The 12880-nt window shown below is 32.7% G+C and overlaps 1 protein-coding gene across 6 annotated transcripts in view; it reads left to right on the top strand.

Moving 5' to 3' along the window:
- Positions 1-12880, top strand: part of COL24A1 (collagen type XXIV alpha 1 chain) — a 375093-nt gene that overhangs the window by 181787 nt on the left and 180426 nt on the right. For all 6 annotated transcript variants that reach the window (XM_079139420.1, XM_079139419.1, XM_079139418.1 and 3 more), the window contains 3 exons: positions 4563-4616; positions 5821-5865; positions 10232-10285. In XM_079139420.1, the coding sequence (XP_078995546.1) occupies positions 4563-4616; positions 5821-5865; positions 10232-10285 (153 nt within the window). The remainder of the gene's footprint in view (positions 1-4562; positions 4617-5820; positions 5866-10231; positions 10286-12880) is intronic.

Raw genomic sequence — 12880 nt, 5'->3', positions numbered from 1 at the left:
ATTGTACTGTGTTACTGTTTGTACTATGTTAAGTAGTGACTTGAAAACAAGATTAAGACATGGTCTTCTCTGTACTAGGAATTTATAATCATCTGGAAACACAAATCTTCCACATGTGAAAAGTTAAAAAGTATAATAACTAAACAACATGATAAGAGAGTAGAGAGGACTTCAAAAGAAGAGAATAATCTCTGTAGCCATTTTTCTGAAAGACTTTATGGAGAAGTTGAGATTCAAGTTGGAGGGAATTGAATTTGGACAAGTGGAGCCAAGAGGTGAGAGATTCTATACAACAGGTATAAAATGATCACAGACATAGAAGGCAGGAGTAAATCTGACAGTAAGAAGACTGTTTATGACACATATTAATTATAAATTTGAGGAACTTGAATACCAACAAGCCCATGGAAGATTGTGTGTGTGTGTGTGTGTGTTGTTTTAAAAACTACACAACATGTAATATAGCCTTTTTCAACATTATAGTATTATGATACTTCATATGTAAGCCTGTTATTGTACAGTAGATCTCTTTTTTCTTCTTGCATGTCGTGACTACAACTCTATACTCATTGAAAAGTAACTCCTCATTGCCCGCAGCCCCAGCCCCTGGCAACCATCATTCTACTTATTTCTATGATTTTTGACTACTTTTCTTACTTCTTATAAATAGAATCATGTGGTATTTGTTCTCTGTGACTGACTTATTTCACTTAATGTAGTGTCTTCAAGGTTCATTTATCTTGCCCCATGTGATAGGCGTTCCTTCTTCTATGACTGGAGAATATTCCATTTTTGTATATATCACATTTTATTTATTCATTCATCTGTCAGTGGACATTTAGGTTATTACACTCTTGGCTATTGTAGATAATAGTGAATTATCCAGTGAATGTAGGAGTGCAAGTGCAAGTCTCTTCAAGATCCTGTTTTCAGTTCTTTTGAACATGAATAAAGACCTCTAAGTCCTTTGCTCACTTTTTAATTGGGTTGTTTGCTTTTTTGCTATTGAATTGTAAAAAACCATACTTTGAATCTTAACCTCATATCTGATATATGGCTTACAGATCTGTTCTCCCATTCTGTAGGTTGGCTTTTCATTTTGCTGCCTATTTCCTTTGCTGTCCAGAAGCTCTTTCATTTGATGTAGTTCCATTTGTCTTTTTTTTGTTTTTGTTGTCAGTGCTTTTGGTCTCATATCCAAGAAATCTTTTTAAGACCAATGTCATGAAAATGTTCTCCTTCCTCTTTGTTTTACAGTTTTCATTCTCATGTTTTAAGTCTAATTAATTTTGAGTTGATTTTTGTGTATGATGTAACAATAAGAATTCAATTTTTATTCTTTTCCATGTGGATATAGTTTTCTCACCAACGTTGAAGAGACTGTCCTTTCCTTCTTGTGTAGTCTTGTCACCCTGTGGCAGATCATTTGACTGCATATTCTTGGATTTATTTCTGATTTCTCCATTTTATTCCATTGACCTGAATGTCTGTGTATTTTTATGCCATTCTATTTTGACATTGAAGCTTTGTAATATATTTTGAAATCAGGAAGCATGAAACTAACAGCTTTTTGTTTCTCTTGCAAGATTGTTTTTGATATTAGGGGTCTGTTTTAGCCAGCTTTTCATCACAACAAAATAACTAACAAGAATAAATTAGAGGAGGAAACGTTTAATTTTGGCTTATGGTCCACGGTTGGCTGACTTCACTGCTCTGGGCCCAAAGTGAAGCATCATGGTGGGAGGGTGAGGCAGAGGAAAGCCTCACACCTCATGTCAGCCAGGAAGTAGAGACAGAGATGTATAAGTAGAAAGGAAACTCATATTTATTGAATCCTTGTTGTATTTCATGTACTGTCTTATTTATTTCTACAGCAACTTTATGATGCTGGTGGTAACATGATTCTATAGATAAGAAAACTGAAGTCATAGTACCTAGTAAAATTCAATTTATGGTTCTACGCATTTTGAATTTTTTTAAAAAATCAGGTTTGGTTTTATTTTTGTTTTTTAGCATGGGGATTGAACCCCGGGGTGCTTAACCATGGAGCCACATCCCCAGCCCTTTTTTATATCTTATTTAGAAACAGTATCTCTTTGAATTGCTTAGGATCTTGCTAAGTTGCTGAGGCTGACTTTGAACTCCCAATCCTCCTGTCTCAACCTCCCAAGCCGCTGGGATTACAGGCATGGTCTACCACTCCCGGCAAAACCAGGTTTTTAACATGATAAGTTCACTACATATATTTATAATTTAATTGATACTACTGTTGATTGACTTTTGTGGCCTTTGTTTTGGTTAGTTCCACAAATGTTGCTTGTGTGTGGAAAGACTATGCAAACTTCCATTTGGAGATTCTGTGTTGTATACATGACCATCAGATCAAGTTTGTTAATTTAGCTATTTAAGTATTCTTTAGTCTTAAGATTTTGTCTGCTTTGTCTATTAATTATTGAGAAGACGTGTTACAATTTTCCCAGAAGTGAATTTATCTTTGTATATCTGTTATTTAATATTCAGACTTTGTTATTACATGAATAGAATTGAGAGTTTTTAATCTTCATGGTGAATATAATCTTTTATAATTTTAATTACTCACTTAACTCTAATAATCTATTTTACCTTAACATCTACTAAATCTAATATGAATATAATTAGCTATTTTGAGTCAGTAAATCCCTTGCATATCATTTGTGGGTGTGTGTGTGTGTGGATTTTCAATCTTCCTATATTTCTCTTTTAAGTGTGTTTCTTATAAATAGCATGTAACATTTTTTTCTTAATCCAGTTTTTATTATTCATTTAAGATTATAATTTGGTATTGGGAAAGGAAAGATAGGTAGCCTAAGTTTGCCTTTTTCCCTGGAAGGTTTATTTAGGGCTCTCAGTCAATGGTGCCACCCAGGTAAATAGCTATTCTCACAGAATAAAAGGACCTATTTCTCTTTAACTACTCAGCCCTCAGCTGGTTATAACATGGATATGGAATTGATCCAGTTTCTTAAACACATTCTCTAATCTAATATTGTATATTCATCAGTGTTTTTGCTCCCCAGGATGATATTTATAACTTTTTAGTATACAATTATTTTTATTTGTTTTTATCAGCATATCATAATACAAAATTATTTACACATATTAATATTTTTCTGATCCTCCCAGAAAGAATTTTGCGGCTTCTTCTAATTTTTCTATACTTTCATATACTTCTACTTCTATTACAATTCCTATTTAACAATTTTTATTTTAAAGGACTGTCTCCTACATAAATTAGGAATTCATTAAGAACAGAGAGAACAGAGACTGTGTCTTATTTATACTCAAGGCCTAATGTTGTTCTGTTTGTTAGATCTTATGCATAGTAGAATATTAATAAAATGTCAGATGAAAAGATGAACAAAGTGAACTAAATGTTTGAATATTAGCTATCATGTGACAAGATTCAAATATAACAGCATTTACATTCTGTACCTCCAGTCTTTGAGAATCTTTAAATCTTTTACTTTGAATTCTAGAAAAATAGTATTTTGAATATTAAAGAGTTTGAAATCATTATACCAATAAGAATTCTTTCACTTGTAACTAATAGAAATGAAATTCAAGCAGGCTTAAGTAAATAAAATGAAAAATTTAAGAACTCAGTCACAATTGTACTCAAGACCCCAAACAATATGAGAGTTCAATCACTCCTTTCTCCATTGTTAAATTCATTTATTTTGTCTTCAGGCTCTCTCCCTTTGATAGTTTCCCACTGTTCAGGCTTACCTCATCCTTAATGTTATTCTGTCTTCCCAGCAGTTTCACTAAAGTTTGAAATTTGCTTTTACTACACTGACTTTATTGCTCCTGAACCAATTTACTGTTTCTGTGAGTGTAGAATACGCTGATTGACTTAGGTCCCTGTCACATAGCCATTATTTACGGAAGGGATAGTCATACCCTTCAAACCTAAACATGGGGAATAAAGTGTTTCCTTAAGGAAACATAGTTAAGAGAATAGAACTAAATAAGAAAATGTTACCATGTGAATGGATGTTATATGGTGTTTCCTGAATTGGGAAGTTCTTTTTTATAGTCACTTTGAACAAGGTTTTATGCAATTGGGAACAATTGAATGTTATATTCATTATGTTTAACAAAAGAATAGTCTTAAAATTCCTCATCAAATTTAGAGAGTAACTTTCTTTGCAAATTGCCTTTCTCCTTTTACCAGGTTATATAACAAAGGGAAATCAGTTAAAGAACATTTAATATGAATAATGAGTTCCAGACTCTGCTAGTCTCTTAACAGATACATTTCCCTTCCATCTGTTTTTAAGACTTGGTGGATACTCCATTATATATTTATTTATTGTCAGATTAACAGATTAACTCATTACTTTAAATTTAGAAAAACTTTGTCTAAATGCCTTGTAGTTTTTTCCTATTTTGTTTTAATAACCTCAATGAAAAATGAATGGTACCAAATACTACTGTCCAACTCCATATTAGAACTGATTGATCAAAACATCAGTTGGTTTATTGTTTATTTTGTGTGCTTACATTGCTGTATTCTTTTATAGGGACTCCTTGGAAATAGAGGGCCTCCTGGACCTCCTGGTCTCAAAGGAACTCAGGTATGGAGGAAATGAATATCCAGGCATTAGCTTTTAACTTCATATTTTCCTTTTTATTTTTCATGAAACTTTGGTTTTTGCTTAAAGAAATCATTGCCTTAGTGTGAACAATTTTTGACATGAAGGATTTCAAGTTACCATTTTGTACTGGAAGTTATGGAATGGAATTTAGAATTATTTTACAGTGTTCTATCAGTGATTCGTGTCACTGGTCTACAGTGGAAATTTGAAGAATCTGAACCCAGAATCTCACTCATATTTGTTAGAAATTATATTATTTGTGACTATTTTACATTTGTGACCTAATAACTTATATTTTAATTGAATTGTGAATTGATAAAAATGTTTATTAAACGAATAAGATAAGTGATTCCTGAGAGGTCTGTATATGTTGCTAAAATATAATATCAACTAGAAACATCAGCTATTTATTAAGAGGTGAATAAATCAGTATATTTAGTAAATATGTCTGCTAATGGTTGTATGAATACAGAACTTTTTATTCTCTTAGAAAACTTCTCTTAGAAGTTCTTTATTTTTATGTTCAGCATTAGTGTCTATCTACCTGTAGTTTTTGATCCTTATAAGAATGCACCAGATTTTTATATTTTATGACATTATTTTACTCTAAGAATATTGAACCTACAAATTCGTCAAGAATAAATTCTGTAAACAGTAAACTCCATTTGGGTAAGATCTGATTATACCTCTGAATCACTAGAGCTTAAGACTCAAAAACATACTTGTTGAGTGAATGTTCCTAGAGCAAACATATACTGTAAAAGTAATTTGAAAATATATCAATGTGTGTTGATTTCTATCTGTTAAGAATTTAGTTGAGTTCTTCTCTATGAACCCAGCAAAGTAAAGATTATTCTTAATGATGTTCTCAGTGTTCCTAATGCTGGTTTTGTGATATCCTAATCACTTTCATTGTTCTCTACTCCCAATTTTCTGTGTATGTCTTATCCCACCTACTAATTTAAAAATAATCCAATAGCACATGTCCCTCTTAAGGTAGATGTTATCATAGAAGAAAATCAAATGTTACAGGGTGATATAATTCTAAAATAAAACAAAATCACAGCATTATTTTTATCATACCTCAGAATTAAATTCAGATCCCAGAAAAAATATAGAGACTAAGTGATTATATTTTTAAATGCTTATTTTAGGCCATAATATGTTCTGATCTTTTTTTAAGGGAGAAGAAGGACCAGTTGGACCCTTTGGAGAACTGGGGCCTAGAGTAGGTATCATATAAATAATCTTATATAAGCTCTTATCTTGAAAACAGCTGTTCTATAAATTTTGGGGGGTTGGGTGTACTGGAGATTAAATTCAGAGGTGCTTAACCACTAAGCTGCATTCCCAGCCCTTCATTTATATATATATATATTTTATATATATATATATATATATATTTTTTTTTTTTTTTTTTTTTTGAAACAGGATCTCTAAATTTCTCAGAGCCTCACTAAGTTGCTGAGGCTAGTTTTGGACTTGAGATCTTCATGCCTCGGCCTCCCAAGCATGTGGGTTTATAGGCATGTGCCACCATACCCAGCTTGTAAATATTTTTCATAACCTAACATTTTTATTAGTAGCAAAGAACAAAAATTCAAAACAAATTATAGTCATAAAATATCCCCCATAAAGTAAACCAATAACTGAAATTCTCCAGGGATATTTGGGATTATATTATTCCTAATTATGTATTTGCTTGATTTTCCAGTGGTTTTAGTAATTTGTACAAATAATTTATAAGTTTCTCAAAAAGTAATAGGAAAAGTAATAGGAAACAAAATACTTCAGCAATTTTAGTAATATTCTGGAAATTTCTGTTTTCTAAGTGTGTCAGTAAAATTATGGAAAGCAATGAGAAATCTATCTTGCCTCCTTTTTCATTGGGTAATGTCATGTTGTGATATATGAACTACTGTTTTCAAGTTCTGAAGATGAATTTGAACACTTTTCACACGCCTGACCAAATTTTACATTATAATTAAGTAGTTTGAGGTCCATTATTTCTCTAAATATGTCACATGAATCAACCCTAATCTTGAAAACAACTTTGCAAGATATGTATCACATATTTTTAAATGTGAAAATAAGGTTTCAGAATTGCATACTCAAGTATAACACTCTCAAAATAAATCTAGTGTGACAAAATTTAAATAGGAACATAAATTATGATTCTATCACTGATGCCCTGAATGGCTTGATCTCAAAGAGCTTATAAAAATGCACTAATACCAGATTCTAGGAGATTCTTTCAATAATGTAGATTTAGAAAAAAAAATGTAGATTTAGTATATAACTGTTTCTTAATATGCTTCATGCACAAATGAGTATTTCATTATTAAAGATTAAAGGAATATTTTCACTTATATTCTTTATAACCAATGTAAATCAAATGAATTACTAAAATGTTATTGTAAATATCACAGAAGACATTTAATAATTTGAACTCCATTAGATTTCTTATCCTCTATATCTTAAGTTAATTAGAGAGAAATTGATATTTAATAATAATAGAATGATTTTCAGTTCTTTGTTCTGCTTTGTACTTGGTAGGAAACCATTAGATCATTTCAAGCAAAGCAAAAGTAAAAATTAGAACAACTTCTTAGCTAGAAATTCTGAATATAATTTTAAATTGCTAAATTTTGTAGTCAAAACAGAATGGGCCAGAGAATTATTTCATTTTATTTCATTTTAGAAGGAAAAGTGTGACTTTTTAAAGGAATAGCAGTAATAAAAATAAGATATAGAATGCCTAGTCAATACTATAAATCAGTGTTCTACTTAGTACTCTCCCCTCATATTTTTTCTCCTTGTAGATTTGAATTTGTCATACACATTGATTGCAGCATAGTGATTTTCCTAATGAAATATTATATGATCAGGTATCAGTTATTTAATATTAGAAACTATTCACTGCAGGTTAATCCATCCAATATCTAGAATATTGACTTCCTCTCCTCCAGTGATAGTGTCCTCTACTCCCTTCACCTTCATTACCAGTAACAAGAGCCTCTCCTTATTTTCTATGACAAACTTCTCATTCTCTAACAACTACCTACTTTCTAATATATTCTCTTTTATCCAATCTAACAGACCCAATAGGAATTTCAATCCATTGATCCTATTGCTTTTCCATTATTTCTTATCTTGCTCATGACCCCACATCTCTTCTTATCCTGCTTAAAGCGCTGTAATTATCCCTAATTGCAGTTTGAGTTCTGTTTCCCTGCTCATTTATTCTTTTACCTTTCCAAATTGTTATTTCATGCTTTTCCTTCTCAAATCCTATTCATATATCATCTTCATTCTTAGCCTTTATTTTGCTTTCTCCTCTCTGAGTAGATTAAAGCAACTGGAAGAGAATATGCCTAATGTTTTGCCATTGCATCTATTTGCCTCCCTCTGCCTATGGCCATTTACTCTGCCTTGTATCATCTTTTGTGACTAAACAGGTCATTTTTCTATCTTGTTCACTGTGACACACTTTTTCATCTTATACAATAACATGATCCAGCAATTTGTACCTTTACCTCTTGTATTCTAATTCTTTTCCTTCTACTAGATCATTCCTGTCAACAAATAGACCTACTATTATTTCTTCCACCTTAAAAACAAAACACATTGATTCCAATTTCCATCCAAGTGTTAACTTCATTTATCTCCTTTCCTTTTCAATAAATCTCCTCAGAAATATTATTTATATATGTTCTTTTCAATTTTGTTCTCCTGATGTCTGAGTAAACCATTTTTGTACCCTCTGTTCCAAAATGCAAATGATGTCCTAAAGTCATTGGTAGCCCCCATTTGCTGAATCCAATGATAATTTCTTAAGCTTCATAATCCTCATATTACTCAATGCTCATGTCCCTTGGAACATAACAAGATCACTCTGTCCTTCTGGAAACACTTTCTTCACTTGCATAATTTTCTTCCTAATTCTCTGGCATCAAATTTCATAGTTTCCTCACTTCTTCAAATTCTGACTTTTGGAATGCCTCCAGGACTGGTAATGAACTTCTATTTTCTATCTATACTCACTGCCTAGACTAAATTATCCAGGCTTAAGTCTTTAAATACCATCTGGACACTGATACTTTCCAAAATTATATCTTTATATGAGAACTATCTACTGCACTTGTATAACTACCTTAAGGTCTTTCCAGTTAGATGTCTAACAAGAATATCTAACTAAAATGTCCAAAATTCACCTTTTAATTTAATCCCAAACCTATTCTTACATGTCTTCTTCATTTTTTTTTTTTTTTTGTTCATTTACACAGATTAAAAACCCTGAGTTTGGTTTTTTTTTTTTTTTTTTTTTTTTTTTTGATAGCAAAATATTTACTGGCATGAAAAAATATCTACAAGGTTACAAGGTACCTTAAGAAGTGTGGTCCCATTTTTGTTAACAAATTAACCTCATGTAGGCATACTGTTCATCTGTCTGTCTGTCTGTCTATCTATCTATCTATCTATCTATCTATCTATCTATCTCTATCTTCTATTAAGTTATATTTCAAGATGTTCCCAGTTTTTATTCTACACATGACCTGACAGTAGTTCCGGGAAACTCTACATTCAAATCATATCCAGAATCTTACCATAACTTTAGGCCTCCTCTGCTACCATCGTGATCTAAACCACCATCATCTGTCACTTGGATCTTTGCTGTAGACTTGTGTTTTGTTTGGACTTCCTTCTCCTCTCGCATCAAAGTGATCCTTTAAAACATAGATCATATCACTTTTCTTTTCTCCTCTAAGGCTTCCTGTCTGAGTCTGAATAAAATCCAAAGTCCTTTCTGTAACTGACAGTGTCCTACATGACTTGGCTTTCCATTCCCCATTCCTTCCTGACTTATCCTCTTATTCATCTTCTCCTTTCTTAATTCGCTCTAGCTGCATTGTCTCCTCACAGGTGCTCCAGTACTCCATGTGTGTTCCTGCCAACATACTTTTGCACATGCTCTTCCTCTGCCTGCAATGTTCTTCCTTCAGATATTCATATAACTTGTCGATTGCTTTAAAACTTCACTCAGGTGCCACATTTTCAGTGAGATTTTTTCCTCCCTGGAAATATTATCAAAAATTTCAACAAAACTTCCACAACAGTCTGTATCTACCTCCATGCTTGATTTGTTGTCCTTTATTTTATATACCAGTATCTATCATCCTAACATGCTATATAGCTATACATATATATGAAATATATGGTATATTATTTTAAATTATATATAATTTTTAAGTATATATAATATAATATGCAATATGTGACATGTAATTTTTAAAAACTGACTTTTATAAAACATTATGTCATCTATACTGAAATGTAAACTCTAGAGAACAGGCGTGTTTAGTGCTCCCTCATTTCCCAGAATCTAGATCTGTGCATGGCATGTAGGAGACAGTCAAGAAGTATTCAAAGCATGAGTGGCTAACTAGTATGATAAAACGTATTTATCATAACTTTGAAGTGTTTCATTTTTTTGAGTAGTTTACATTTCATAAACCTTAGGAAATGTTCAGAAATGAGAAAAACTAAACATATCTCATCTCTTGCTTTTTTTCTTTCTTTCTGTTCTCTTATAGGGAAAACCAGGTCGAAAGGGATATATGGGTGAACCAGGACCAGAAGGCCTAAAGGTAAAGCACCTGATTTTATTATCAGTTTTAAAATATAATTTTCAAAAGGATAAAATTCTGACTGTCATATATATATGAAATGAGCACAAGTCAACTTACAGGGAACCAGTAAGATGTTAAGAATGGTTCAAAGGGCAATTGAGAATATATCTACTTATATTCATATTTGTATAGATATGAAATTTAATTAAGAATGTTAGAATAGAATTTGTGGTTATCTACAAGGCAATAAACCATAGTTTTAGAGATTATATATTCCACTGATCAGAAATTTACAAGTTAATACCATTTCATGAAGTCTGAGTTCTTTATAATAAACAGTGAGTCAAATTAAGTACATTCCTTAGATAATCATTGAGTAGCATTCACCATTTTATCATGTTGAAAGAATATGTCACCCTTTTTTGTTTTGGGTGGGGGGTTGCCTATTTCCAAGTTTTGGATGATCTTCTGTAACACCTACAAATATAAAGTAATGCAGCAGTTTAATGTGTATATCATGAAGGTTTGAAAGAAAATAGCCTATAAGAATTGCTAATTTTCAGCCACTTATCAGGGAAAACATTCTGTCTTTGGTTTTTTGGGCTTGGATTATTTCACTTAGCATGATAGTCTCCAATTCCATTAATTTATCTGCAAATGCCATAATATTATTCTTTATGACTGAATAATATTCTGTGGATGATGATACATAATGGGGGTAGGGAAGTGGGGGGGTAAGAGAAGAATGGAGGAACTTTAGATTACATAGAGAGAAATGAGAGGGGAGAGGGGCGGGAGTATGAAAGATAGTGGAATGAGACAGACATCATTACCCTATGTACATGTATGATTACACGAATGGTATGAATCTACATCATGTACTCCTATAGAAACGAAATGATGTACCCCATTTGCGTACAGTGAATCAAAATGCAGTCTAGACAAAGGGGCTAAAAATATGCAATGGAGAAAAGATAGCCTCTTCAACAAATGGTGCTGGGAAAACTGGAAAACCATATGCAACAGAATGAAATTAAACCCTTATCTCTCACCCTGCACAAAACTCAACTCACAATGGATCAAGGAACTCGGAATCAGACCAGAGACCCTGCTGCATCTTATAGAAGAAAAAGTAGGCCCAAACCTTCAACTTGTTGGCTTAGGAGCAGACTTCCTTAACAGGACTCCCATAGCACAAGAAATAAAAGCAAGAATCAACAACTGGGATAGATTCAAACTAAAAAGCTTTCTCTCAGCAAAGGAAACTATCAGTAATGTGAAGAGAGAGCCTACAGAGTGGGAGAATATCTTTGCCAATCATACTTCAGATAGAGCGCTAATATCCCGAATCTATAAAGAACTCAAAAAACTCTACACCAAGAATACAAATAATCCAATCAACAAATGGGCTAAGGAAATGAACAGACACTTCACAGAAGAAGATGTACAAGCAATCAACAGATATATGAAAAAATGTTCAACATCTCTAGTAATAAGAGAAATGCAAATCAAAACTACCCTAAGATTTCATCTCACCCCAATTAGAATGGCGATTATCAAGAACATAAGCAACAATAGGTGTTGGCGAGGATGTGGGGAAAAAGGTACACTCATACATTGCTGGTGGGGTTGCAAACTAGTGCAGCCACTCTGGAAAACAGTATGGAGATTCCTCAGAAAGCTTGGAATGGACCCACCATTTGACCCAGCTATCCCACTCCTTGGCCTATACCCAAAGGACTTAAAATCAGCATACTACAGAGATACAGCCACATCAATGTTCATAGCTGCTCAATTCACTATAGCCAGATTGTGGAACCAACCCAGATGCCCTTCAGTTGATGAATGGATAAAGAAACTGTGGCATATATATACAATGGAATATTACTCCGCCATGAGGAATGACAAAATTATGGCATTCACAGGCAAATGGATGAAATTGGAGGGTATCATGCTAAGTGAGATAAGCCAATCTCAAAAAACTAAAGGACGAATGATCTCGCTGATAAGCGGATGAGGACATACGGGGGTGGGGGGTAGGAGGGGTTAGTGTTAGGGTTAGGGTTAGGGATAAGGAGGGTGGTAAGAATGAGGAAGAAAGGAATGTATAGAGGGAAAAGAGGGATGGGAGGGGAGGGGGGAAGGGGAAAAAATAACAAAATGAATCAAACAACATTGCCCTATGTAAATTTATGATTTTTAATTAAAATTAAAAATTAAAAAAAAAACTTAATACCAAAAAAAAAAAAAAAACCCTCAATCAATAAATGGGCTAAGGAACTGAACAGATACTCCACATCTACTTTTGCTCACCTTTTTTCTTCCTGTAGTCAGCACAGGGTCTGGCACACAGTAGATTGAGCTGCAAAGATCAACAAAGCACAAGTCAGGACCCAAGAAGTCAGACTAGAGCAGATGAGAGAGTTTAGTATTTGAAAAACATTAAAAAAAAAAAAAAAATGCTATGCACTAATCAAGTTCAATATGTAGTTGTTAAATAAATAGATTAATGTTATTTCTTCGAAAAAAAATGCAGTCTGTAAAAATAAAATAAAAAAAGAATTGCTAATTGTTGCAAATTTGAAATTTAACTAAAAAAGAGTGACAGAATTA

This window comes from Sciurus vulgaris, assembly GCF_902686455.1.
Source record: "Sciurus vulgaris genome assembly, chromosome: 1".
In the NCBI taxonomy this organism is placed as follows: domain Eukaryota; kingdom Metazoa; phylum Chordata; class Mammalia; order Rodentia; family Sciuridae; genus Sciurus; species Sciurus vulgaris.
Note: the sequence above shows the minus strand (reverse complement) of the source record. Positions and strands in the feature narration are given on the sequence as shown.